At 40.4% G+C, this 26,204-nt stretch overlaps 1 protein-coding gene across 3 annotated transcripts in view; it reads left to right on the top strand.

The window, feature by feature from the left end:
• Positions 1-26,204, top strand: part of LOC132394374 (Krueppel-like factor 5) — a 66,966-nt gene that overhangs the window by 11,294 nt on the left and 29,468 nt on the right. For all 3 annotated transcript variants that reach the window (XM_059970443.1, XM_059970442.1, XM_059970444.1), the window contains exons 2-3: positions 8,123-8,990; positions 16,082-16,141. In XM_059970443.1, coding sequence (XP_059826426.1) covers positions 8,123-8,990; positions 16,082-16,141 — 928 coding nt within the window. The remainder of the gene's footprint in view (positions 1-8,122; positions 8,991-16,081; positions 16,142-26,204) is intronic.

Below are 26,204 nucleotides of genomic sequence, written 5' to 3'. Positions count from 1 at the left end.
CATTGATTTGGATTTCCAGTATCTGCAGACTTTCTTATGTTTATGGTCAGCACAACATTGTGGACTGAAGGGCCTACACTGCCCTCTTCTCTGTGTTTGCTCCATGTTCCTCCCATGTTTGGTGTCTAAAGTGCATCGCTCATTGTGAGGCGGAGGACTGATCCATGGATTCTAGCTCCTGGTTTTTGAATTTGAGTAGTTACCTACATTCGAATTAGAATGGAGACCAGGCAGCTCAAATTCTGGAGCCTAATTTCCACACAAAAATCATGCTCATAGAAAAATGATACAAGCCGAAGAGAAGAATGAAACTAAAGCTCAGCCATAGTAGAGGTGAGATTGCAGTTGAGATACAGGGAAGAACGAACTTGCCCAATGAAACTGATATAATGATTGTATATTATGATACACCAGTCACTAGGCTTTAACATAGATTATCAAGGATAAAAATAATTCTGCTTGCTATGAATTAAGCAAATCTTTCATCTGCCTCAATTACTGCTGGAATTCATGTATGATATTGTCAGGAATAAACACTGTGGGTGATTGATTCTCCAGTGACGAACAGATACAGTTAAAGGTCACTCACGCTATTGTGTGAAAAATGACTGGGCAGTGACTTGACAAAGGGGAGAAACTAATCAGATTGCTTCAATGATAATGGATTGCAGTGAGGCAATGCTTTTTTAATAAATGCATCCATGTGTTTTCAAAGGTACATTTAATGCCAGAGAAATGTATACAATGTACACCCTGAAATGCTTTTTCTTTGCAACCATCCACAAAAACAGAGGAGTGCCCCCAAAGAATGAATGACAGTTAAATGTTAGAACCCCAAAGTTTCTCCTCACCCCCCCACTCCCCTCCCTCCCGCACATAAGCAGAAGCAAGCAACGATCCCTCCTCCCGCCACTGGCACAGACTTGTAGTGCTCCAAAGACTACTTGTTCACCCAGTATTCGACATACCATGGGGTCTCTCTCTCTCCTTAATAAGCAAGAAAGAGGTGTCTCTGTTTCACAGTGAGAGGGGAGACATAACAAACAACTCACTGGTTTACAATGTTAAAAGTCCGTTGCATCGCTTTTTCCGAGCTCTGTGACCAAAGACCTTGGGTCTGTGGGCACAAAGCCTTAGATCGTCCGTCTCCCACGTCACCCCGATCTGCCCGGACACTGACCTTTGATCTGCCTGTCTCGAGAGCCACGAGATCTCAGCCCTTCGAAAGTGAACTGAGCTCGTAGGCTGAGCCCCTGGCGTGCTGAATAACGGCCAGTCGTTTAACCCCGAGAGTGGGTCCCATTCCCGCAAAGAACCGTAGTCAGCGTGTAACTCCAGGTCAGGGTCTTCAAAAGAACCCTGTAAGGGAAAAATAGAGATATTAAAGATGGAAATGGAGCTGTTAAAGAAGTTGGAAGCAAAGGAGTTGCTGTTAGGCACCGTTAATCCTTCTAAGCTCCTCCTCCTGCTATCCTTGCTGTTTTGTGTGTACGATGTAGCATTCTGTCTTAAATAAGCAAGCTTACTGATGTTTAGATATTTTCTGACTGTACACCGAATAATTTTCACTATCACATCTTATTTTTTGACAAGCACAGTAGTTGTTGAATAACAGAAACATTAATTTGGGCAAATGTACCTGTTAAGTGCACAGCTTGTGTTTGTGCAGTGTTAGTAATAAATGGTGTGTGCATTATCATGTTGGAGCTTCCACTGCATCAGTATGCTGATGACACCTGTTACATATGGCCCGCTAATGAGTGAATAGGGGGAGTTCCACAAATTAACACAGCCACACAGAGAACTAATTGAACAAATAAATTGTCTGTAAATCTCCAATTCTAATGAAATATCTGCATTAATCCTGAGCTAGTAATATTAATGAGGTTTAATAACTATGATATTAATGCAGGTTAAAATGAATGAGATTATCCAAGTGATTATAAAGCAGTTCATAAAACTATTAGCCTTATTTTCAAGGCCAGAGATCTGCTATCCAACTTTCAATTAGGCTGACACCCTAGTGTGAAATGAGCAACTGCCTCAAGAATAGCTTCCCAAACACGAAAAATACTGCAGATGCTGGAATTCCAAAGGAACACACACAAAATGCTGAGGGAACTCCTCAGGCCAGGCAGCATCTATGGAAAAGAGTAAACAGTCGACGTTTCAACCTGAGATTCTTCATCAGGACTCATGACAGGTCTCGGCCTGAAAAGCGGACTGTTTACTCTTTTCCATAGATGTTGCCTGACCTACTGAGTTCCTTCAGCATTTTGTGTGTGTTGTTATGAATAGCTTGCTTTGCATTTTACAGACAGTGTTTTACAATGACACTGCAGCAACATTTTTGTTTGCATTGTATAGAAACTTTTCTCAGATATGGCACACAATTCTGTATTAGTAAATCCTCCGTTCTGATCTGAAAATTTTCAAAATTAAGTTCTTTATAAGGTCAGTCATTGACTTCTCCTTGACGATTGGTAGGTAAATAATAGATTCTTTTGCTATTATGCATACGTTTTATGTTTCTTTGTGCTATTTATTCTTGGATGAAAGATTTGGGTAAATCAGAACTCTTGATAGTTGCTGAATGTAATGCAAACCTTGAAGTTAGATCAATAGATAGATACTTATTGATCCCAAAGGAAATTACAGTGTAACAGTAGCATTACAAGTGCACAGATATAGAAATAAAGTTACCTTAAAAATAAGATGTACAAGATTTAGAAGTCAAAATTTACAAGATTTACAAGTTCACACTGATAAGATGGTAGTGCAAGAATTGCTATAATCTTATACAGAAATGGGTGCATGTTCACATCATCCAGATAAGTAGTGATGGCAGTATTGCTCAGGGTTTCTGCGATAGCAGGGTGTGGTAAACGGAGCTTAAACAGAGCTCTAGTAAACAGAAGTAAGTAACAGTCTAACAGGTGGGTTTCATCACTTCCCTGACTATAGGTTTTTTTTCATAAAATCACAAAGATCTTGACGTTTTAATAATATTGAATTAAATCTCCATTTATAAATTGATTCCTCTTTATCTATCATTATCATTGTCGTTATCAAAGGAGAATGATCTGACAATATTCTTGCTTTATATTCCATATTTTTCACTCTGTCTTGAATATTCGTTAATAGGAAAAAAATCTATCCTTGAATAAGTTTTGTGTCAATTTGAATAAAATGAATAATCTCTTTCTTTTGGGTTAATTCTTCTCCATTCAAGTTTAAATCTTACATCAGTGATAAAGTTAATTTTGCTACTTTTGATTTTGTATCAACCTTTGTTGATCTATCTAAAACTGGATCTAGACAAAAGTTAAAATCTCCAACTATTAATATTTGTCATGTGCGTTAGCCAAATTCAAAAAGACCTCTTGTATAAATTTTACATCATTATGACTATAGGTTGACTCGTTATAGAGCCTCATGGCCAAGGGTAAGACTTCATATACTGCTCTTTAGAGCAGCACAGTTGTATTAATCTATTACTGAAAGTGCTCTGTCAGCCAAGGTGGCGTGCAGAGTGTGAGAATATTGTTCAGAATTGCCAGGATTTTCCGATGGGTCCTTTGTTCTACCACAGTCTCCAGTGTGTCCAGTTTGACTGCTATAACAGCCAGCCTTTCTAATCAGTTTATTGAGCCTGTTAGCATCACCTGTGTTGATACCATTGCCCAGCACACCACAGCACAGAAGATTGTACTGGCGACAACAGACTGGTAGAACATGTGAAGGAGAGGCCTGCGTACTCCAAAGGACGTTAGTCTCCTTGGGAAGGAGAGGCAACTCTGGCCCTTCTTCTACCCAGCCTCTGTGTATGCGTTGGTGCTCCATTTAAGTCTGTCATCCAGGTGTACCCCCAGGTATTTGTAGGTTCCTCACCACATCCACGTCCTCACCATCAATAACAACAGGGAACAGCGCAGCCTTGGTCTTCCAAGAGTCCATTACCATCTCTTTTGTATTACTGATGTTGAGCTGAGATGATTCAGCTTGCACCGTTTGACAACATCCACCACAATGGTCCTGTATTCATCCTCTTCTCCTCCTGGTCTTTCAAAAAAAATTACGAAATTATGAAAAAAAACTTGCTAAATTAAGAAAAATGATCAACTATCTTATCAGCTCTCTCAAAATGCTGAAGGAACTAAAGCTATCATATGTTTGCTTGTTATCTAAAAATTTGTTTAGTAATGATGCAAAGCGATAGTAAGAAAGCCAAAAGAAAATCTTGTGATTGTAAGAATGGTGGTTAATTTAATTTAAACAGGGTATAATTATGTTTCTGATTTCCTAATATCATCTGTAAAATACTTCAACAACTTGAAATGTAGTCAAACACTGATGAAGGTGCTATTGACCTAAAACATTAACTCTGTTTCTCTCTATTCAGGAGCTTCCTGACCCGTTGAGTATTTCTGACAGTTCAGATTTTTATTTCGGATTTCAAATGTCTGCAGGATTTTTGATTTTGAATTTAGTCAAAATTGGAGAAATTGGTGTAAACGTCGTGTTCCCAAATCTCAACTACTTCTGGTAAAGTGGTTGCGAGCTTGGATGTAGTGACCTCTCTGGGTCCAACCAAAGGTGTAATTGTTCATCCTTTATGTCTTTCATGATTGCAAGACACTGCTGGATATTAAGAACACTGCTCCACTAGCAAGTTGCTCGATAGCAGATGAGCTGGACTTGCTGTGTCCCATTTTGCAGCCTGTTTCAGCCACCAGTGAAGAAGGTATCAAGAAGGTGGTGTGCAATCCAACAGATGGTGCGAGACATTTTTGTTGTGATCGCAAGACCCGGTTGGATACTGGAGGTGCAGAAAGGACTATGAGTCGGATTCTGTGGTTCATTGGTGAGACCAATGGGAGAGAAGCTGCGTAGCCTTGGTTGTGCCAAAGACCAGGCCTTGGGGTCGCCTGCTGCAGCTGCCGAGGATGGAGACGCCGGATCTAGCTGTGCGTAATTATTTTCTGCGCTGGGTTGGAGGCTGTCAACTTCTCTCAGCACTGCTTTCCAGTGTTCGCTCGGTGGGAGACAATCTGGACTACCTTTGCCTATGGCTGCACTGCATGATATGAGGAACTGCTGTGGGCTGTTCTTCCAGAAACATGGCTTCAGGACAACATCCGTGCACCATCAATCTACAAGCCATGACACGTGAAGACTTGAGCTATATTATTTTTAACATTTTTTTTGTAACTGCATAATTTTCTGCCATTATAATTATATGTACTGTGTGCCATGTGTGACTGTTTGTTCTGTGTTTTGCACCTTGACCTCAGAGGAATGCTGTTTTGTTTGGCTGTATTCGTGTGTATGGTTGAATGACAATTAAACTTGAACTTTATACCCATTCTCTCTGACATTCTTACGCTTGCTCTTCTGGTCTCATTCCAGATGTTGTACAAAATGCATGAGAGCAAAAGACATTGAGCAAGCCCTAATTTTGTTCAAGTTTTCAGTTATTTAAAAACAAAAAGAAAGCTAGTGTGGACAATAAGAAGGCAAGCAACTCTGATTCTATGATAGAGAATATACTTTTGAAACTTATGAACTTCAGCCAAATATTCCCTTGTGACCCATAGGTTTTCAAACCATTAGGACATTCATCTTTTCTTAAGTTATTCGTTCATTGTTTTTGTTCCTGCAACTGTATCAACTTCGTTAAACATTAACTTTATCTGCAATAACATATAAAATTTAGTTCATTGCATGCTTAAATATCTGCACATGGAGAGATAAAATTTATTCTCCAATTGGAATTGTTTGCAGAAGCTGACAGACACTTTATCTTGTTGTACTTTATGGGAAAAGGTTAGGGAGGTGAGTAATCCTAACACGTAATCTTTCCAAATTTCTTTTCTGTTAATTAATCTTTGGGAAGTTTCATGTGTAAACGAAGAGGAACAGATAGATGAAGTTTGGATTTATTCCACACAGAACAGCCCATCTTACCCTTTCTATAACCTTTGAACCTTGTTGAAGCAAGTTGAACTATGTACTTTGATTAAAAGAGGAAATTATCTGTGGTTGTAAATGCTAAATGTGTTTCAGTGTGTTGCCCGCACATGGTTGAGTATTTGCTAGAGTACTGGCCACAGATTAGAATAATTTCTCCAGCAGAATAGCAATATTAATTTAGTTTGAACAACTAAAGAATAGCTTTTTTTGTGCCTCTGGAAGTGGTTATCATATTTTTAAAAAATCGAAGTTTTAACAATAAATTCTAAATAACTATTGTTAAACATCGTGATGAGATGAGTTTGGCTTGTATCATGCACATCTGAGGGTATTGGAGATCTGCAGAACAGCCTCCTAACGATGCTACAATTTCAAACAAACGTTACTTGTGAATGCTGACGCACAGCCTCTAAATTTGCAATGTTCCTTGTTTTTAGAGAGTAACATTATTTTCACTAGTGCCACATAAACAACTTTTAATCCTCAACTGTCAGTCTTTAGACTATGTTGGATTGCAGTGTACTAAGTCAGTAACAGAACTGAAACATTTAGAAGATTTAAAGAGGATTAAAGAGAGGTGTGTAATTGTAGATGGAGAAACTAATTCACGATTTTCAGAAGAGCTGAGAAATTCACTTTCAGATCAGTAGGGACACAAGAGAGACTGCAGATGCCAAAAATCTGAATCAACACATATGAAATACTGGAGGAACAAGCAGCATCAAGTTTGTAGAGTCTTGGCCTGAAAGGTTAATGGTGTATTTCCCTCCATGGATGCTGCCTAATCTGCTCATTTCCTCCAGGATCGTGTATGTATTGAATCAAATCAGTGGGTGGGAGTTAGTTTGTTCTGAACTGTCCAAGTGTTTCATGGTTTTGTGGCACAGGATGAAATACTGGATGCCAACATGTGCTAGTTCCCTGCACGTTGGCCAGGTAGTGGTGAACAGCGGCTAACATTTTACCAATGGCCTTTGATCTTCCATTGGCAGTGCTCAATCATCCACCGAACTGAGACTTGAGCAGAACAGATGTATTAAATGCAGGGGCTACAAAAGCAGCTTAGGGACAAAGAATTCTGGGCTGGCTGGCTGTCTTGGTTCTGAATTGCCATGGATGTTTCAGTCTATCAAGTTCAGGTTCAAGTTTATTGTCAATCTAACTGTAGATAATTACAACGTTCCTCTGGTATACGACGCACCCACAATAGATATATATCACACACAGCACAAAAAGACAAATTAGTACCACAGATAAGTTAATAAAATATAATTCAAAATGCATGTGAAGAGCACAGCTCAGATAAACAGCAAATGGTACAGTAAACAGCTCTCCATCCTAGTGAAAAAATCTCAATGGTGGCAGGATATTCATTAGTCTCACAAACTGGGCAGAAGCTGTTACCCAGTCCTAGTACTGATGCTCCTGTAACACCTTCCTGATGGTATAGGAGCCAGGGATCTTCAACAGTGCTTTGGGCCCTTCCTATGCAAGGTAAATGTTAGACTTTAGAAGGAACACTTTCTGTTTACCTAGTTGAGTGCTGGCCCAATAATGTTGGTGTTGAATAGCATCCAGGATGAGGCAGGCCACATGATTGGTGTTGGATCTAACTAATATGGGGAATAATTGCTCCCCACTGCTGGTTTGGCCAGAAAAACAGAAAAAACAATTACAACATTCAACAATAATAAAGAAGCAACAATTTTTTTGCTTTGTATTGGCATTCTTCAATAAGGCCATACTTGAGATGAAAGATTAGTTTTATTTGTCACATGCATATCAAAACATACAGTATAACATTGTTTTGCACTGAATCAAATCAGCGAGTATTGTGCTGGGCAGCCTGTAAGTGTGGCCATGCTTCCGGTGCCAATGTGGCATGCCCACAGCTTACTGTATCTAACCCTAACTCTATGTCTTTGGAATGTGGGAGGAAACCAGGGCACCTGGAGGAAACCCACATCAGTCATGGCGAGAACATACAAACTCCTTACAGGCGGCAGTGGGAATCGAGCCCCAATCTTAGCGCTGTAAAATAATTGCACTGATCTCTACACTGCTGTGTTGCCCCATATTGTAAGTGGCTTTTATCTTCTCTCATTTACATTTTCCCTTTACTGATTACAGCTGTTTACATTTCATACAGACGCGTTGCGAGATGGAAAAGTACCTGTCGCCCCAGCCGCTGCCTGCCCCTGAGCTGAAGAAGTACCGACGGGACAGCGCCTCGGTGGTGGACGAGTTCTTCCAGGACGAAAAGCCGTCGCCATACAGCGTCAATATCAATGTGATTCTGCCCGATGTCACTCACCTGCGCACTGGTCTCTATAAACCACAAAGGCCGTCCGTGGCTCAGTCCCATTCAGAAGATGTCATTGCCTTTACCCAAGCAAGCAGGACACTTACGACCCCGTCCCTGCCCGAGTTCACCAGTGTGTTTAACACTGCACAGTCTACAGACGTCAGTGCTGCCTTCATTAAGCAGGAACTGCCCTCCCCCGAAATGCATATGCCTGCGAACCCTCAGCAAGGTCAGCTTTACCAGCTGCTCAGCTCCCCAGACTTGGTGAGCATCTCTGGCCATGATCCACACACACAAGGTAACTCACCATGTATGGGCAACCTTACCAATGCCTCACTAGCATCAGGCCTGCCTGGCATGAACACCCTAGCCACCGGGCATCCTCAGACGGTAGTGAAGCACTTCCATTCTATCTCAGCCAGTACCTATGCCATGGCAGCCCAGTTCTTCCAGCAGCAGCCCTCATACCTGCCCCCATCACCTCCAAACTCTGAGCCCGGGAGCCCTGACAGGCAGCCAGAACTGCTGCAGACCATGACTCCACCTCCGTCGTACGCCGCTTCCATCGCCTGCAAGTTGGGGTCACCCACTCCGACGCGTGCCCTCCCAGCTAACTTGCAAGCTGCACAGCAGAACATCTCGCCAGTCAAGTTCAACCGGAGAAATAATCCGGAGCTGGAAAAGAGAAGGATTCATCACTGTGACTTTCCAGGTATGTTCAGAGTATCAAAAATGGACAACTTGTTTGACATAATTACAAGAAATTCTTCATCACAGTCCAGTAGCATGTCAGTTCTATTCCCTTCCTTTATTTATCTGAACTTGCCTCAAATGCATCTTGCCTTGTGGTGTTTAAATTTGCATAATTAAAGCATTTTTAATTGATTGAGATACAGAACAGACCCTTCTGGCTCTTCAAGAGATATGGAACTTGGTTCTAAATCTCTGCAGATGGTACTTATCCTGATTAGTTTGTAATAATGAGGACTTTTAGGATTACAATCTATTATAATTTAATTCACCTGTGTGTCTGGCTTGTCTGGCTGTTCAAATAAAGCAAGGTAAAATTAATTTTCCGAGTGCCTATTCAAACCTCTGTAGTCAAAGCCGTACAGCACGGAAACGGGCCCTTTTGTCCTTGACTCTGCACCGACAATCAAGAACCTGTTTACACTAATCCTGCTTCATCCTCTTGATGGTCCAATCCGTCCCTTCCGGATTGTACCGCTCAGCTGTGAACTGGAAGTGATTTACAGTGGCCAATTAACCTACCAGCCTGTACACTGTTGGGATGTTTGAGCACCTGCGGATAACCAAGGGGGAGAATCTAAACAATTCATACAGAAATCGGCATTGATGCTGGGTTTGATGTTGCGCTGTTCACCGAGCTTGGCAATTAGCTTGTAGGTGTTCCATCATCAGTCAAGGTGACATCCTGAAAGTGGAGTTATTGATGCTTCTTTCTGTGAGTGCTTGTGTTTATATAAGTCCTCACTGTCTTGCCTCGGTCCTGATTGGCTACCTGTTCAGGACTGGGGCCTATATAAACGCGAACACTCGCAGAGAGAAACACCAGCGCGGAGGATGTCATCTCAACTGGTGTTTAAACTTCTACAAGCTAATTGCCAAGCTTGGAAAACAATGCAACATCGAATGCCTCAACCTGAGCTACCAATACACAATGCCATCCTACTGAACTGGGGTCTCCGGAACTGTGAGCTATTGGCTCCAGTAGCTTTGCCACTCGATTGCTTCAGGTGGAGATTCATTTACGTTTGGTTGTAGTTTCAAAAACAAGCTAATTTAGTGATTTCATTGTAATCCAAATAATCACTTGACTGCATTGTGGTAAGATTCAGCAGATCGCTGCAACTTGAGATCAAAATTTGATTCTTCAAAGAATAGTTTTTATTTAATATTTTACATGAGAAATGATCACGGTTACATATCAAATAAATCTGAAGAACATGGGCGAGTCCTTATGGCAATTTTAAAAGCATCATGCGCCATGTCTGCAGTCAGCTCAACACAAGACTGAATCCGGTGTTGTGCCTTACCCACACTGAGCCACTGTGCCCCTTCTGTTGTTTTGCACACCAGCTGACTATATTTTAGAGCAGCAATATAATTCCAAATCAAGATGACTGAAGGAACCTTACTGCAATGCCCATGCCAAGCGATGACCTTGGTTACAACAATTCGTGTTTAACCTGTTCCTGAAATTGCAGTTGATTTATGTAATGAAGTTTCTACCTGAAGCAATCAAATCAATTAATTCTTTCAGCCTGCAGAAAAACTAGCTTTCACAATTTTCCTTAGTCATCTAAATAAGCAGACCTTTAAATACCAGTTTAAGGACCACAGTATTAGTGATATTGTAGAGAATAAATGATTCAGACCATCCCAAAGCAATGAAGAATAATTACTGTTGTGATGTAGAATTTGAGAGTTTGCATAAAGGAGCTCTTATCAGATGGTTAGTTTTTGGTTAGAATTGGAATAAGTTCAATGTTCCTTTAGGGAACTGGTGCCATATGAAATCACCTCATCTGAAAGATGCACCTTTAACAGTGTTGTCTTCCCACTGTACAAGAGTGAAGTGATAACCTACTTCTAGTCATTGGACTCAATCGCATGCACCATTACTTTTACAATTGTTCATTCCACAAGGAAGCAACATTCATCATCACATACCCCCAATGTCCAGGCCATGCTCTTTTCTCATTGCTACCATCAGGAAGGAGTTACTGAAGCCTTGGGTCTCACACCAGCAGGTTCAGGAACAGTTATTACCCCCGAGCCATCAGGCTCCTGAACCAGCATGGATAACTTCGCTCACCTCAGCATTGAATTGATTCCACAACCTATGGACTCACTTCTGCGGATTCTACAACTCATGCTCTCAATATTATCTATTATTATTATTTTATTTTTTAGTAATTTCATTTTGTCTTATGCACATTGATTATTTGCCCATCTTTGTTTATGGGTTATTTCTAATTGATTTTTTTGTGTTTCTTGTATGTTTCAGTGTGAATACTGGTAAGAAATTGAATCTCATAAGGTGGCAAATACATCCTTTGATAATACATTTGCTTTGAAATTTTCATGGCTTGCTGACAAGACCACTACTTAATTGTGGTTGGCATGACCACTTCAGAGAGCATTTAAAGGTTTTATTGGTGGATCTGGAGTCAATCTGTGAAGGAAGTTAGTAAAGCTGATACTTGTTATGACAGACATATAGATCTGTGTTATTAATTTTATATATATATATAATTTTATATATTTATATTTTTTAAAATTCCAGATCATTATGATTAAATTCCACAACAGTCATAGTGTAGTTTGATCACTGATCTCTGCACCATTGATCCAGGCCTCTGGTAGATGATAATTTAAAATGTGGTGTTGCTGTTAAATTTGTTGTACAAGCTTACAAGCTTCACTTTGAATATTGGGTTTACAAACTCAAAGTTCAAAGTACATTTATCATCAAAGTACATATATATTATACTACCTCGAAATTCATCTCCTAACAGGCAGCCACATTACAAAGAAACCCGAAAGAACTCACTAAACAAATGAAGGCTGTCACGCACCCAATGAGTGGAGAAAAAAGATATTGTGCAAACAATGAAAGCAAGCAAATAACTGAGGATGAATGTTGTTAAGCTGAAGTTTCGAAATGCTTCTTTATCAGACCTGATAACTTTTGAAACAGATGTTCTCAGATCCACTTTTCTATTCTCCATTTCTCTGCATCTAAAGGAAGTAAAACAAAAGTTAGGCACATATGTTGGATACCTCCAGCATGACAGTCATCATTATTAAAGCCCTTTTTCAGTGAGCTCAAACATAATCTGTTTTCATCTGGAATAAAATTACTGCTGAATTTTATTAACCAAAAGGGTTGATTATAAACAAACTTCTTCATAACAGGTAACTAATGCTACTTGAGTAAAGATTCACTTAGAATAGCATGTTCTTTTTAAAATTTAATGCTGAATGGAAACTTCTAATTGAAAATCTTTGCAAGCTGTGTGCAAGGACTCACCAATGTAACACAACAATTTTGTGCTCAACGTGAAGGAACTTGATTCAAAAGGTAATGGAAGGTGTTGCACAATTTGTGTGTATGTGTGGTGTGACTTTCTAGCAAATGGAGGCTCCTAGGATTAGTGATGAAGACAAAGACTTCAAAAACATAACTCATGCAAAGTACATTTGTCCATCATGATCAGTAAATACATGAATGAATTACACCAAAGCACAGCAAAACCATAGTTGAGCTCAGCTTTACTGTGAATTAATGGGAAGCAGATTTAGCCTGTTTTATGACTGGAAGTTTGAGGCTTCAACTTTCTTGCAAAAGCTTTTCTAAGAAATTGCTTGTTGTTTATCACCAACCACCTGCTACATGCTACCCATGTCTTCAGCTCCATGGCCTTCTCTCTCCCCCACATTTTCCTGGCTGTCTGCTGCGCGTGTCTCTTTCCCTTTTCCTCTGCTTGCTCTTCATTGCAGAGGAAGGTCCTCCACTGTTTTATGCTTCAGTCTTGCTCTGTGACACACAGCCTCATGCATGATGCCACATTGCTTCTGTGGGTGCTTGGGTCACATTGAAGCGTTTCTTAGCCTGCAGTTCTCCCAGAGAAACAAAACTTAATTTAGCCTACCTAAGATGTTAGCCCTCAGCTCAGTGGTCACAGGCTCGCCTGCTGGTTATAGGAATTGTGAATGTAAGTACGGTACTGAAAGAGGACCATACTATGGAGCTGCTGTCTTTCAGCTCTCATTGAATGATGCACAACACTACAAATCTGCCCTTCACCCAGAACAAACTGCCCATTGGAAATCTCATGGTCCCAGAATACATCGTGCAATTGGATTGTGTATTTTCGCACCTGCAGACCCCGGTCAATTCAGATTGGCAACAACATCCCCTCCACAACCTCTATCAGCACAGGTGCACCATAGGGCCTTATGCTTAGCCCACTGCTGGACTCACGTTACACCTATCTCTGTGAGGCAAAGTACAGTTCCAACACCGTATACTGTACAAGTTTGCTGATGACACCACTGTTGTGGGCCCTAACAAAGGTAGTGATGAACCAGCATACAGAAGGGAGATTGAAAATTTGCCTGAGTGGTGTCATTCAATGTCAGCAAGACCAAGAAACTGAGAGGGAGAGGGAAGCCAGTAATTATCTGAGGATCAGAGGTGGGGAGGGTCAGTAACTTTAAATTCCTGGGTGTCATGGTCATAGAGGAGCTTCCTGGACCCATCATGTGATATAATTGTAAAGAAAGCACAACAGCACATCTATTTCCTTGGGAGTCTGCAGAGATTTGATACGTCTTCAAAAACCTTGCCAAACTTCTATAGATGTGTGGTGGAAAGTGTGCTGACTGGCTGCATTGTGGCCTGGTATGGAAACACCAACGCCTTTGAGCAGAAGATCCTATAAAAGGTAGTGGATTCGGCCCAGTACATCGTGGGTAATGCTGCCCCAACCATTGAGCACATCTACATGAAACGTCATCATGGAGAAGCAGCATCCATTAACAAAGATCCTCACCACCTAGGCCATGCTTTTTTTCTCACTATTGAATTAAATTGACTTTATTACTTATATCCTTCACATACATGAGGAGTAAAAATCTTTACGTTACGTTTCTGTCTAAATGTGCAACGTATAATTTATAGTAATTTATAAATAGTATGTACAACAGAATAGTCAATATAACATAGAAATACAGTTGTGTCAGCATGAATTAAGCAGTCTGATGGCCTGGTGGAAGAAGCTGTCCTGAAGCCTGTTGGTCCAGGCTTTTATGCTGTGGTACTGTTTCCTGGATGGTAGCAGCTGGAACAGTTTATGGTTGGGGTGACTCGGGTCCCCAATGATCCTTTGGGCCCTTTTTACACACCTGTCTTTGTAAATGTCCTGAATAGTGGGAAGATCACAACTTCAGATGTGCTGGGCTGTCCGCACCACTCTCCGCAGAGTCCTGCGATTGAGGGAAGTACAGTTCCCATACCAGGCAGTGATGCAGCCAGTCAGGATACTCTCATTTGTGCCCCTGTAGAAAGTTTGGGGGCCAATACCAAACTGCCATAGGGTAGAAGTTACATGAGCCTCAGGGCTCGGAGGTCCAGGTTGAAGACCACTTACTACCCCTCAACAATCAGGCTCTTGAACAAAAGCAGATAGCTACACTCATTCTATTTCAGGCATGCCCACAACTAATGATCTCACTTTAAGAACTCTTTATCTTGTTATTTCCTGCTCTCGTTATTTATTGCTATTTATTTATTTTTACATTTGCACAGTTTGTTGTCTATGTTCTATGCTCTTGCTCTTCCATTGATCCTGTTTACAGTTACTATTCTATGGGTTTGCTGGGTGTGCCCATGGGGAAAAGAATCTCACCATTGCATGTGATGACATGTATGTATTCTGATAATAAATGTTACTCTGAACTTTCTGCATGATCAGGAAAGCTCATCAATGCCTCTACTTTCTGAGGAGGCTGAAGACAGCTGGATTATGTACATCTATACAGATGTGCAGTAGGGAGCATCCTAATGTGCTACATCACTGCATGGTACGGAAATTGCACTGCAGTCGGCAGGAAGGGTCTACTACAGGTAGTCAAAACTCCAGACGCATCACTAGCACCAGCCTATCCGCCCTCTAGGACATACAGAAAGATGTCAGAAAAAGCCTACTAACATAATGTAGGATCCCACGCATCATGCTCATGAACTGTTGGTCCCATTCCCTTCAGGGAGGAGGCTATGTAGCATCCATGCTAGAATCGCCAGACTCAAAAACAATTACTTTCCCAAAGCAGTCAGGCTCATCAACATCTCCACCCACTAATCCACCCCTCCACACCCCTAAACACCATTTCCTGTCAGAGTCACCTTGTGCACAGACACTCCTGTGCCTAGCGTCTCTTTATATTTATCGGATTCTTTTATTATTTGTTTTTTAATGTTTTTTGTGGGGTTTTTTGTGCTGCATTGGATCTGCAGTAGCAATTATTTTGTTCTCTTTTACACTTGGAAATAACATTGAACAATGATGAATCTTGAAATTTGAAATATATGAAGAAGAACATGGGGCATCAGCATGTATCTCTCAACCAGTGCTGTTAACAAAGGTTATGTGTCCGTTACTTCAGCTGCGTTAGGGACCTAATGAGAGGAACTGCACTTTGAATATATTTTTACTAGTTCTAATATCCTTTGGACTTTCCTATAGAAAAGGGGGCGAAGTTTCCCACAGTAATGAGCAACTTTATTGGAAGTCTAGAATGGGCTGACTAAATGCAGAATTAAATACACCAACTGTGGAAAGAAAAATCAGAATGAAGGTTTCGGGTCAGAGACCCTTTGTCAAATCCATATTGCTGTTCTTTTAGATTTCAATTTAAAGGAAAGTTAGTTATTTTGTTCTTTGTACCCTGCATTGGAAAGTAAATGCATAAGTAACTATTTTCTTTCACTTGGTTTATGTGTTAGAGTTTGTCATAACACTTTACAATGTCTGATATTGTACCTGGCCTTGATGTGATATTTGTGATATAAAGTGCGACTCCTGAATCTATGCAGGATTTTAAGCTGTTTTGAACGATACTGCTTGTGTAACACTGTTAATGAGCATTCATGCAATGTGTTAAAAGATGACGTGTTGCATATTGAATTAGGATCAAAATGATCCAGCAGCATTTTAAAACTGCGCTATCCTTCAAACACGCATGTAACCGCTGATTTTGTGTTCTTTTTTCCAGGTTGCTGTAAAGTATACACCAAAAGTTCACATTTAAAAGCACACCTGAGAACTCACACTGGTAAGAAAGTTTTTTAATTGAATAATTATTCTGTTTAAAGATGAGAAGGTGAGTCCAAACATACCATTTTGATTTGTTTGGTATGATGTGCATGTGTAGAACCAATACCTACAATTGCAACGTAAGAAATACAAAAACAATAGTGGAAATGTTTTCCAGTGATCCAGTTAAACTAGTTTATAATTGCTGGGGCAGCATTTCATACCAATCTTATCACTGGCTAATAAAATCCTGTACAATTACAAAAAGAAGAAATCTTTAAAGTTCTGCTTGTGTTAGTCTACCTCATTTATGCTGCTAATAATTTTAGTAGATTGGGCAGGAACACTGTATTGACAGAAGAAGTGAAAAAATTGTGTTTACAATCAAATAAGAGAACCTGTTTCAACTTGCAGGAGAGCACAGCCATTTTCTTTTCGCTGTGTCTTCATGTATTACTTAAACAGGATTTTAAAAACCAGCAAAGCTAGAATATTAATGCCAAGGAAGAGGTGGAAGCACTGAAAATATCACTTGACGACATCTACATGATTTATGAGAAATGTGTTTGAGCTGTTTGTACATTTTTTTTTACAAGTACAGGTGGTGCTTGGAAACTTCGAGTCAAGGGATTTGATGGCAGATTTGACTTTAACCAAAATAAAACTCTAAAAGCTTTCCACATGAAAGCTTTAGTACAGGTGGTGGATGAATTTGAGATGTTCTAATTATCGCTAATCAGAGTGACCTGCTGGACTCAACGTTTCTGATCCAGCAGGGATATGGCAAAATAAGCGGAAGGGAAGCTTGGCAGGTATCAAGTGCTCGGGTTAGAAAAACTGCTACGTGTTTACTCCGAAACCAGAATGGTTGCTCTTATGTTTCCGAGTGAAATCCCCTGGTTTCTTGGCTGTGTAAGTCTAGGAAAGACGCTCTTGGCTCCCGCCGAACCCGTGAGATTGAGACGGCTCTCCCACCCCAAACCTCGGTTTGTGTGGATGCTGTGTAATTTGTTACCCTGTTACAAATTAGTGCCATGAAATAACAGACAGTACCGAAAGTAAAGGGCCCATTTTATCTAAACAGTTAAATGTGTACAAGTTGGAGCTCAACGTTTCACCATATTCACTGATCCTCAATCGATCTCGGCACGTGGCTTCCCGATCCTGTCAAATCCTGTGACCCGCTCTCTCCAGCATCTTCTCTCTTCGTCTCCCACTGAACAAAAGCCTCAAGACCAGCCTCGGTGTCTCTCACCAGAAAAAAACCTTCCCCCAGTTCCACCATCCTAACTGGACAACATGCATTCCTCATCATCCCTTATCTTCGACAGTAATCCAAACAGGCTGAAAGCCGATCTGTCTGCTCTTACAGAACTGCTAAATGAAACACCTAGAGCATAGCTGTAAAAATGTGAACCAGGGCATTACACAAGTTCAAAGTACATTTATTATCAAAGTGTGTATGCTATATACAACCTTGAGATTAGTCTCCTTACAGGCCGCACAAAACAAACTCAATAGAACCCACTTAAAAATAAAAGAAGACCGCCAAACACCAATTGTGCAGGGGGGAGAAAAAACAAATTGTACAAACAATAAAAGTAAGCAAATAACATTCAGGGGTGAAGTTCACAAAAGTGAGTCCACACGAAGCCAGTTCATCACTGCAGCCAGATCAGGAGCCCATTAGTTGCAGGCCACAGCCTCAGTTCAGTGCTGAGACGAGTAAACCTTGTGGCGCAGCGAGTTATTTGGCATTGAAGAAGATCACTTGGCCAATTCAGTTCAAGTTCGCTTACAGAATAGTGGGCCATCTAGCCCGACAACTCTATGCCAGCTGTCAGAGCAATCACATTCCCCCACTTATCTTCCCTGTGACTTACTCTGTCTCACGTGTTCAGTAGGTTCTCTGTCAGTCTCTGCTAGGGACATCTGTAGCCTCTTTGAACCCTGCACTTTGGAGCCCCTATACTAGACAGTGGTGCAACCAGTTAGAATGCTCTCCAAGGTAAATCTGTGGAAATTTGCTGGTAACCTACAGAGTATCCTAAAACTCCTAACAACCTAGAGCCACTGGTGTTCCTGCTTTGTGATTGCACTGTCAAAGCGCAATTGTTGGGCCTACTTCTGTCCTTTATCTTATGGTTTTATTTAATAGAGGCCAGTTAGCCTAACAAGCAGCAGATAGTTGTGAGTGCAGCCTGGGGCACATGGGAAGAACATTTAAACTGCACATAGATGGAACCAGAGGACAGGGCTTGGGTCACTGGTCCAGTGGGGCAGCAGCACTACCACTGTGCTGCCAGGATTGTCTTCCTCTACCCACTCTATTGGTTTCATCTCATTCCACCTACATTTTTCTTTCACCCTTGCATGTAAACCTCATTTCCCCATGATCATATGGTGCAGCAAGTAGAGCCACTGCTTCATAGCTCCCTTGACACTAGTTTGATTCTGAACTCTGGGGCTGTCAGTGCAACCTTTGACAGTGCAATCACAAAGGAGGACCACTGGTGGCTCTAGGTTGTTAGGGGATTTCAGGATATCCTGTATGCCACCAAAGACACCAGCAAATTTCCACAGATTTACTATGGAGACCATTCTAACTGGTTGCACCACTGTTTGGTGTGGGGGCTCCAAAGTGCAGGGTTCAAAGAGGCAGCAGATGGTTGCAGTCCATCATGGGTGCAGACATCCTCACCATTAACTACATCTTCAAGAGGCAGTGCCTCAAGTGGGCAGCTTCTTTCATTAAGGACTCTCGCTGTCAGGGACATGCCCCCTTCTTGTTAATACCATCGGGAGGCCTGGAGAGCCACACCCAATGATTCAGAACTAGCTTCTTCCACTCAGCATCAAATTTCTGAACAGCCCATGAACCCATAAATATTACCTTGTTACTCCTCTTTTGCACTATTTATTTATTATTTGTAAGTTATAATAATTGTATGCCATGCGCTGTGCACCTTCTGCAAAACAACAAATTCTATGACCTATGTAAGAGACAATAAACTTGGTTCAGACTCGCTGTGGCTCTCTGGGTCAGCATTGGGCTCTCCATTTTCCTCCTGCATCCCACAAACATGTGGGCCATAAGGTAAACTTCTGCTGTAAACTGCTTCTTGTGCGGGTGACTAAGGTAAGAATTGAGGTGGTGCTAATGGGGAGGTGAGAGAGAAGGTGTTAGAAGGAAGAGCCAGCACCAATATGACAGTTCAAATGATCTCTCTGCTATTATCTTACTTGCTACATGGTAGTAAATTCTACATTTGTTTTCTGTGAACCTCTTGAAGCTCTGAGGATTTTAGGTTTGGAATCTATCTCTGACACTGGAGCAGAAAAATATTGACGGGTATTCCAGTGTGGTATCACAACCAAGAGGGTCATTGTTTAAGCAAGACATTAAACCAAGCCCTGCCCTTAGAAAACTTCCATGTCACAGAAGAGCAATGGACCTTTCTCTTGTGATTTTGTTAATATTTAACCTTCAATCAACATTACTGAAAGGGATTATCTGATAATCCTCCCAGTTGAGTGTGGCTACATTTCAGCTGTGACCAAACCTTGACTGGCAATTTTAAGGTTCTGGATCTACCTGAAATAGTTGTGAAGAGCACTACATAAGTGAAAGTCTTTTGTTTCTAATTTCCATCAGTTTCTGCGTAAGATTTCTCCCACATTTTTACCTATCTTGTAATCATGTTGTCAATGGTGCTTTCTCTAAGACTGCAATCGTATCTTCAACAACTCTATTAAACCCCTTCAGGATAGTAAAGACCTCTGTCAGGTAGGATTTACCATCATGCACCAGGTGGGATAATCTCAACAATTCATATTTTCTAAGAACAAAGAAGCCATTTGAACAATCATTATAGCTACAATTACCCACCAAGCCTATCCTTTCAAGAGAAAAAGAGTCTTAACATGTCCAGTTTCTCAATAGCTCGGGGACAGATTCATCTGTTAAACTTGATGCATAGGATTGCACTGCTGTTGTTTTCTCCAGCCAGTGACAAATCACAGTAGAGGGTGCAGTTACTTTCATCCACACACGTGTCTGTGATTTGTGTGAAAACCTATCAGAATCAGGTTTATTATTGCGAAATTTGTTATTTTGTAACAGCAGTGCAGTACAAAGACACAAGAAATCGATAAATTACAAAAAATAAATGGTACAAAAAAGTAAGGAATAGCAAGGTCGTGTTCATGGAGTGTCACAGAGGGGAAGAAGCTGTTCCTACAATGCTGAGATTGGGTCTTCAGCCTCCTCTAACTCCTCCCTGATGATGGTAATAAGAGGATGTGGCCCGAATACGAACAGTTTGAAGATTTTGTCTGAGTGGAACATTAGAACTGCAGATTAGTACTAACCCCTGCCCTCAACTTCCCTATTGCAAATTATTTCTCGAGTTTAAAATACCCGTGTGGTGACTGAAAACTGGGTGTTGTAGGGGAAGATGGGTTTTGATTGATGCCTGTGGCTGCACACAAGTACCGTGAGTAGAACCTCTGTCTTTCAGCTCCAGCCATCCATTTTGGACTGAACCTTTGGCACTGTTTGAGTGGAATTTGCACATTCTCCCTGTGACCGCGTGGGTTTCCTCTGAGGGCTCTGTCTTCCTCCCATGTCCAAAAGACATGCTGGTTGGTTGGCGACTGTAAATTTCTCCTACTGTGTAGGTGAATGACAGAACATAGGAGAAGGAGATTAGTGGGATTAGGAAAATGAATAACTAAAGCGGTTATGTGTGAATGAGCCTTTTGTGTTTTACACGGATTAAGTGGGTTGAAGGGTCTGTGTTGTATGACTAATTCACCAAAAATAACTCGGGTTGAAGGGGCAGAGAGAGATCATGAAGTGACTTATCAGGAATTGATCATCTGTTTTGCAGTCCGCAAGACTCCCCTCTTCCATAACCCAAACTGGGAAGCTTCAGAATCTCAACCATGTTGAAACAAGTTGCTTCAGTTCACAGGAATTGTTGCACATTGTTCTGCAAGTAACTGATGCGAGTTATTACTGAACCCATTTTCTGAAGAATTATGAATCAGATTGCCTAAAGTTGTAGGTGATCACCTTCTGGTTGTCCCTGTATGCATGATTATTTAGGAGCCAATATAGCTGAAAGCACATGGATACAAACCTATAACTGGAATAAATGGCTATGTCAATAAGGAGCAGCAATCTTAGTAGAACAAAAGTCTGGTGAAAAGTCATTTTATCTAACTACAGGATTTGAAATCAAAAGCAAAAAAAACCTTGGAGATACTGGAAATTCGAAACCAAAAGAGAAGCTGTCAGAATTAGCAGCATCTGGATTGAGAGAGGTGAGAGGCAAGAGGAAGACACATAGAATTAACATTGGGCCAATGACTGTACATGAGATCTGGGAAAAGTTAGAAAGAAGTTAAGTTCAAAGTACATTTATTATCAAAGTATATATACTATATACAATCTTAAAATTCTCCTCACAGGCAGCCACAAAACAAAGAAACCCAGTAGAACCCATTAAACAGAAGACTTGAACACCTAGTGTGCAGAAAAAGAAACAAATCGTGCAAAAAATAAAAGCAGGCATATAGTATTCAGAACTGAGGTTCATGAAAGTGAGTCCATAGTTGTGATGCCAGCAGCTGATTCAGGAGCCTATTGGTTGCAGGCTGCAGCCTCAGTTCAGCAGAGAGATGAGCAAGCCTCAAGGAGCAGCTGCAGCAAGAGTGGTGGACAAAGGGAAAATCTGTGATGGGATAAAGATCAAGGGGAAGTCCCTCAATGATCTTCCCTACCATTGAGCATACCTACGAGGAGCACTGCCACAAGAAAGCAGCATCCATTGTCAAGGACTACCACCATCCACCCATGTTCTCTTCTCATTGCTGACATCAGGATTGAGATACAGGAGCCTTAGGTCCCACACTGCCAGGTTCAAGAACAGTTATTACCCTACAGCCATTAGTCTTCTAAACCAGCATGGACCACTTTATTCACCTCAGCACTGAACTGATTCCACAACCTATGGACTCACTTTCAAGGACTCTACAACTTATGCTCTTGATATTAGTTATTGCTTATTTATTATTACTTTTATTTTTCCTCTGCTTAAGCTGGTAATACCCGAGGTACAGGCATAGCCAAGCATGCTCGTTTGTCAATTGCTAGGAACTTTCAGACTATTCTAATGGTGTTTAGTACTGTGGCTTTTGAGAGAATAACATAAATATTGCAGTGTACCTGCAGGCCTAATTGTTTAATCCTATTGTGTAGTGAATTTGGGATGATGCTGGTTGTAAATATTCCTATTGGGACAATGTATCCCCTGTTCCTCTTCCATAAGCTTTCAATTTCCTCTTTTAATTCAGCATATTTCTGGTGTTTTTCCACTTACTGATTCCTGTATGTTATATGTGTTTGGAATGGCTGCATCTATAAAATAAGTTGTTCTTGCTTGTTTATCCTGTAATATTACATCCGGACAATTATTCATCTAATAATGAATCAGTGATAATATAATTTGTAGGACTCTGACTCTAAAACTGGATCAGGTTTGTATTTATAGTAAGGTACAGTGTTTTTAGTGAGTTTGTGATTTAAAGCCAGATTTTGGTGAATGATCTTTGCCACTTGATTGTACCTGTGTAAGTAATCAGATTGAGTTAAACTGCTACAGGATCCTGTAATGTATTGGATTGTTTCGGGTTTTGCTTGGCATTTTCTGCAGTTGTTGCCTTGTATTTGTTGATCTTTTATTATGTATTTTTGATATTTTTTTTCTGTTAACCACCTGATCCTGTATTAACACGGGGATTCTTTCTATTTCTGGGAAGAATCTTCAACTCTAAGCCAGTATTTAACGCTGCCTTGTCAATACCTAGTCTGCTTAGATCATTGGGATGTCTTCCATGGATAGTCATGTTCTTCTATATGTTAACTTTTTTCTTTTGTAGTAATATTTCTTCATTTTCCTGGTGCTTTCATTTAAGTTTAGTGGTGTGTATTTCTCATCAGAATTGCATCTGCTCACATGGACATCTGAATCCTGTTTTCATTGATGAAAACATCCTTTTTAGTTTTTAAAAGGTTTAGTTTTATTTGACTTGTGTAAATGTTTTATGTCTGTTATTCCATTTCCTCCTTCTGCCCTAGTTAGTGTTAACATGAATGCATTCAAGTGTACATAGTGTTTTCTAAGATTTGTCATTTCAGTTCTTATTTTCCTTTGTAATTTTACAGATTGGTGTCGGATCAATATATTATTCCAAAAGAATACATTAATATGGGTATAGCAAAAGTGTTTATTGCCTTTGTTATATGTTTACTATTGAGCTCTGTTTTCTTAAGCCTTGAAGTAAATTCAATCAGAAGTTTTCCATTTATCACACTATCTACTTTCTTTGCTTCCTGAAATCCCAGAGAATTTTGTTTTATATTCACCCATCGGTTGTGTTACATCCAGCTGCTCTGTTTTATATTCTACGATCTCTATTACCCCCATCTTAATGTTGAATGCTCTCCACTTATCTAGTCCAAAGTTCATGTTTATATCTTTAGAAAATAGTTCCTCTATTTGAATTAGTTGCTTTAACTTTGCTGATGAAAGATCTTATAATTTCAAAATGTTCATGTGTGGAAGGTGTGTCAAGGTGTACTTCCATTGGTTGTCTCCGATTTGATACCCTATTTTCATTTGTTTCAGTAAATCAGAGATCGGGTTTAAAGCCAGATAAAACCATAGTGGACTTAGAAAGTCACCTGGAAAATACCATGGTTTATTTTGATACCTGTGTTTGTTTTTGGTTGTTTATAGATAGGGTGACTATAGTATGTCAATGCTTCATCAGATGTTGGAAGAATTTTACAAGTATAGGGTGTAGTTTTTATATATATTAAGAGCTTTTATTAACCATGAGCATGGGACAATATCAAATGCTTTTTTTCATCAATATAACAAAGAAAGATTTCTGTTTTTCCACCAAGCTTGATTTAGAATTATGGAATCTATTACCAGTTGGTCCGTACATCCCTTCATACCCTTACGGCATCCTTTCTGCTCGTCTTCTTATTATTATAATTTTTTTTTCCTCTTTTAATTGCACATTGGTTGTTTGTCTGGTCTTTGTGCATAGTTTTTCATTGCTTCTGTTGTGCTTCTTTGTATCTATGGTGAATGCCCACAACAAAGTGAACCTCAGGGTAGTATATAGTGACATAAGTGTACCTTGATAATACATATATTTGAACTTCAAATTTTACACAGCCATCCGTTTTTTCAATGTGGCTCATGTTCTGCTGTAAACCTTATTAATAGAGTCATATTGCATGTTAGCAGGCATTTTGACCCATGATGACTGTCAAGCAAACTTCTCTGTTCATCCATTTTATTCTCACAGCTCCTGCTACGTTGCACCATTAGCCAATACATATGGGGAATATTTACAGGGGCCAATCAACCTACTAACACCATGCCTTTGGAAGTGGGAGGGAACTGGCACAGTCAAGGAAACCCATAAAGACACAGGGAAAGTGTGCAAACAGCACATGGACAACACCCAATTTCAGGATCAAACGTGGGTCACTGGAGCTGTAAGGAGCTACACCACAATGCCACCAATAATGTTCAATTTATTTTACCCTTGAGTTTACATTGGCTCACTGATGTGAGGTCTGACGTTAAAAGATAATGTGCAGGCTAATCATCACAGGTTTATCATCACAGAATTATATGGTGTGAAGTGTGTTGTTTTGCAACAGCAGTACAGTGCACAGACTGAAAATCACTATAAATTGCAAAATAATAAATAGTGGACTAAAAAGGGATAAAAGGCAGTGTTTTTGCATTCATGGACTGTTCAGAAATCTGGTGACAGAGGAGAAGAAGCTGTTCCTGAATCATTGAGTGTGGGTCTTCAGGCTCCTGTACCACCTCTTAATAGTACGACGAGAAGAGAGCGCATCCCAGATAGACATAAATGGACAAGAAAGGGCAAAAATTAGTGGGACACTAGAAGATTAGGAAGTTTTTAAAAGCCAACAGAAGGCAACTAAAACCATAAGGAGAAAAAAGTTGAAATATGAAGGTAAGCTTGCCAATAATATAAAAGAGGATACCAAAGGTTTTTTTCAGATATATAAAAAAAGTAATAGAGAGGCGAGGGTGGATATTGTCAGTGGAGAATGATGCTGGAGAGGTAGTAATTTGGGACAAAGAAATGGTGAACAAACCTAATAAGTATTTTGTGTCAGGCTTCACTGGGGCAGTATACCAGTAATTCAAGAACACCATGGGGCAGAAGTGAGTGTAGTTGCTATTATTAAGGAAAAGGTGCTTGGGAAGCTGCAAGGTCTGAAGGTGGATAAGTCACGTGGACCAGATGGACTACATCCCAGATAGAGATTATGAAGAGCTTAAAAGCTTCTGAAAGAGATAGCTGAAGAGATTATGCAGACATTAGTAATGAGTTTTCAAGAATCACCAGATCCTTGAATAGTTGTGGAGGGCTTGAACATTGCAAATGTTACCCCACTTTTTAAGAATGGAGGGAGGCAGAAGAAAGGATATTGTAGGCCAGTTAGACTAAATTCAGTGGTTGTGAGGATGTTAGAGTCCATTATTAAGGATGAGGTTTTGGGATACTTGGAGGTACATGATAAAATGGGCCAAAGTCAACATGGTATCCTTCAGGTGAAATCTTGCCTGACAAATCTGTTGGAATTCTTTGAGAAATTAACAGGTAGGATGGACAAAGGAGAGTCAGTGGATGTGTCTACTTGGATTTTCAGAAGGTCTTTGATAAGGTGCCAAATATATGATGCTGCTTAACAAGATGAGTCCATGGTAATACAGGAAAGATTCCAGCATGGATAGAAAATTGACTGACTGGCAGAACACAAGGATGGGATTAAAGGGGGCCTTTTCTGGTTGGCTGCTGGTGACTAGTGGTGTTTCGCAGCAGTCAGTGTTCGGACCACTTCTTTTCATGTTATATTTCAATAATTTGGGTGACAGAATTGATAGTTTTGTGGCCAAGTTTTCATATGATACAAAGACAGGAGGTGGCAGGGTTGAGGAATCAGGAAGTCTGCA

The sequence above is a fragment of the Hypanus sabinus genome, chromosome 5 (genome assembly GCF_030144855.1).
Source record: "Hypanus sabinus isolate sHypSab1 chromosome 5, sHypSab1.hap1, whole genome shotgun sequence".
Classification (NCBI taxonomy): Eukaryota; Metazoa; Chordata; class Chondrichthyes; order Myliobatiformes; family Dasyatidae; genus Hypanus; species Hypanus sabinus.
The sequence above is the reverse complement of the archived record's forward strand: the minus strand, read 5'-3'. Positions and strand labels throughout refer to the sequence as shown.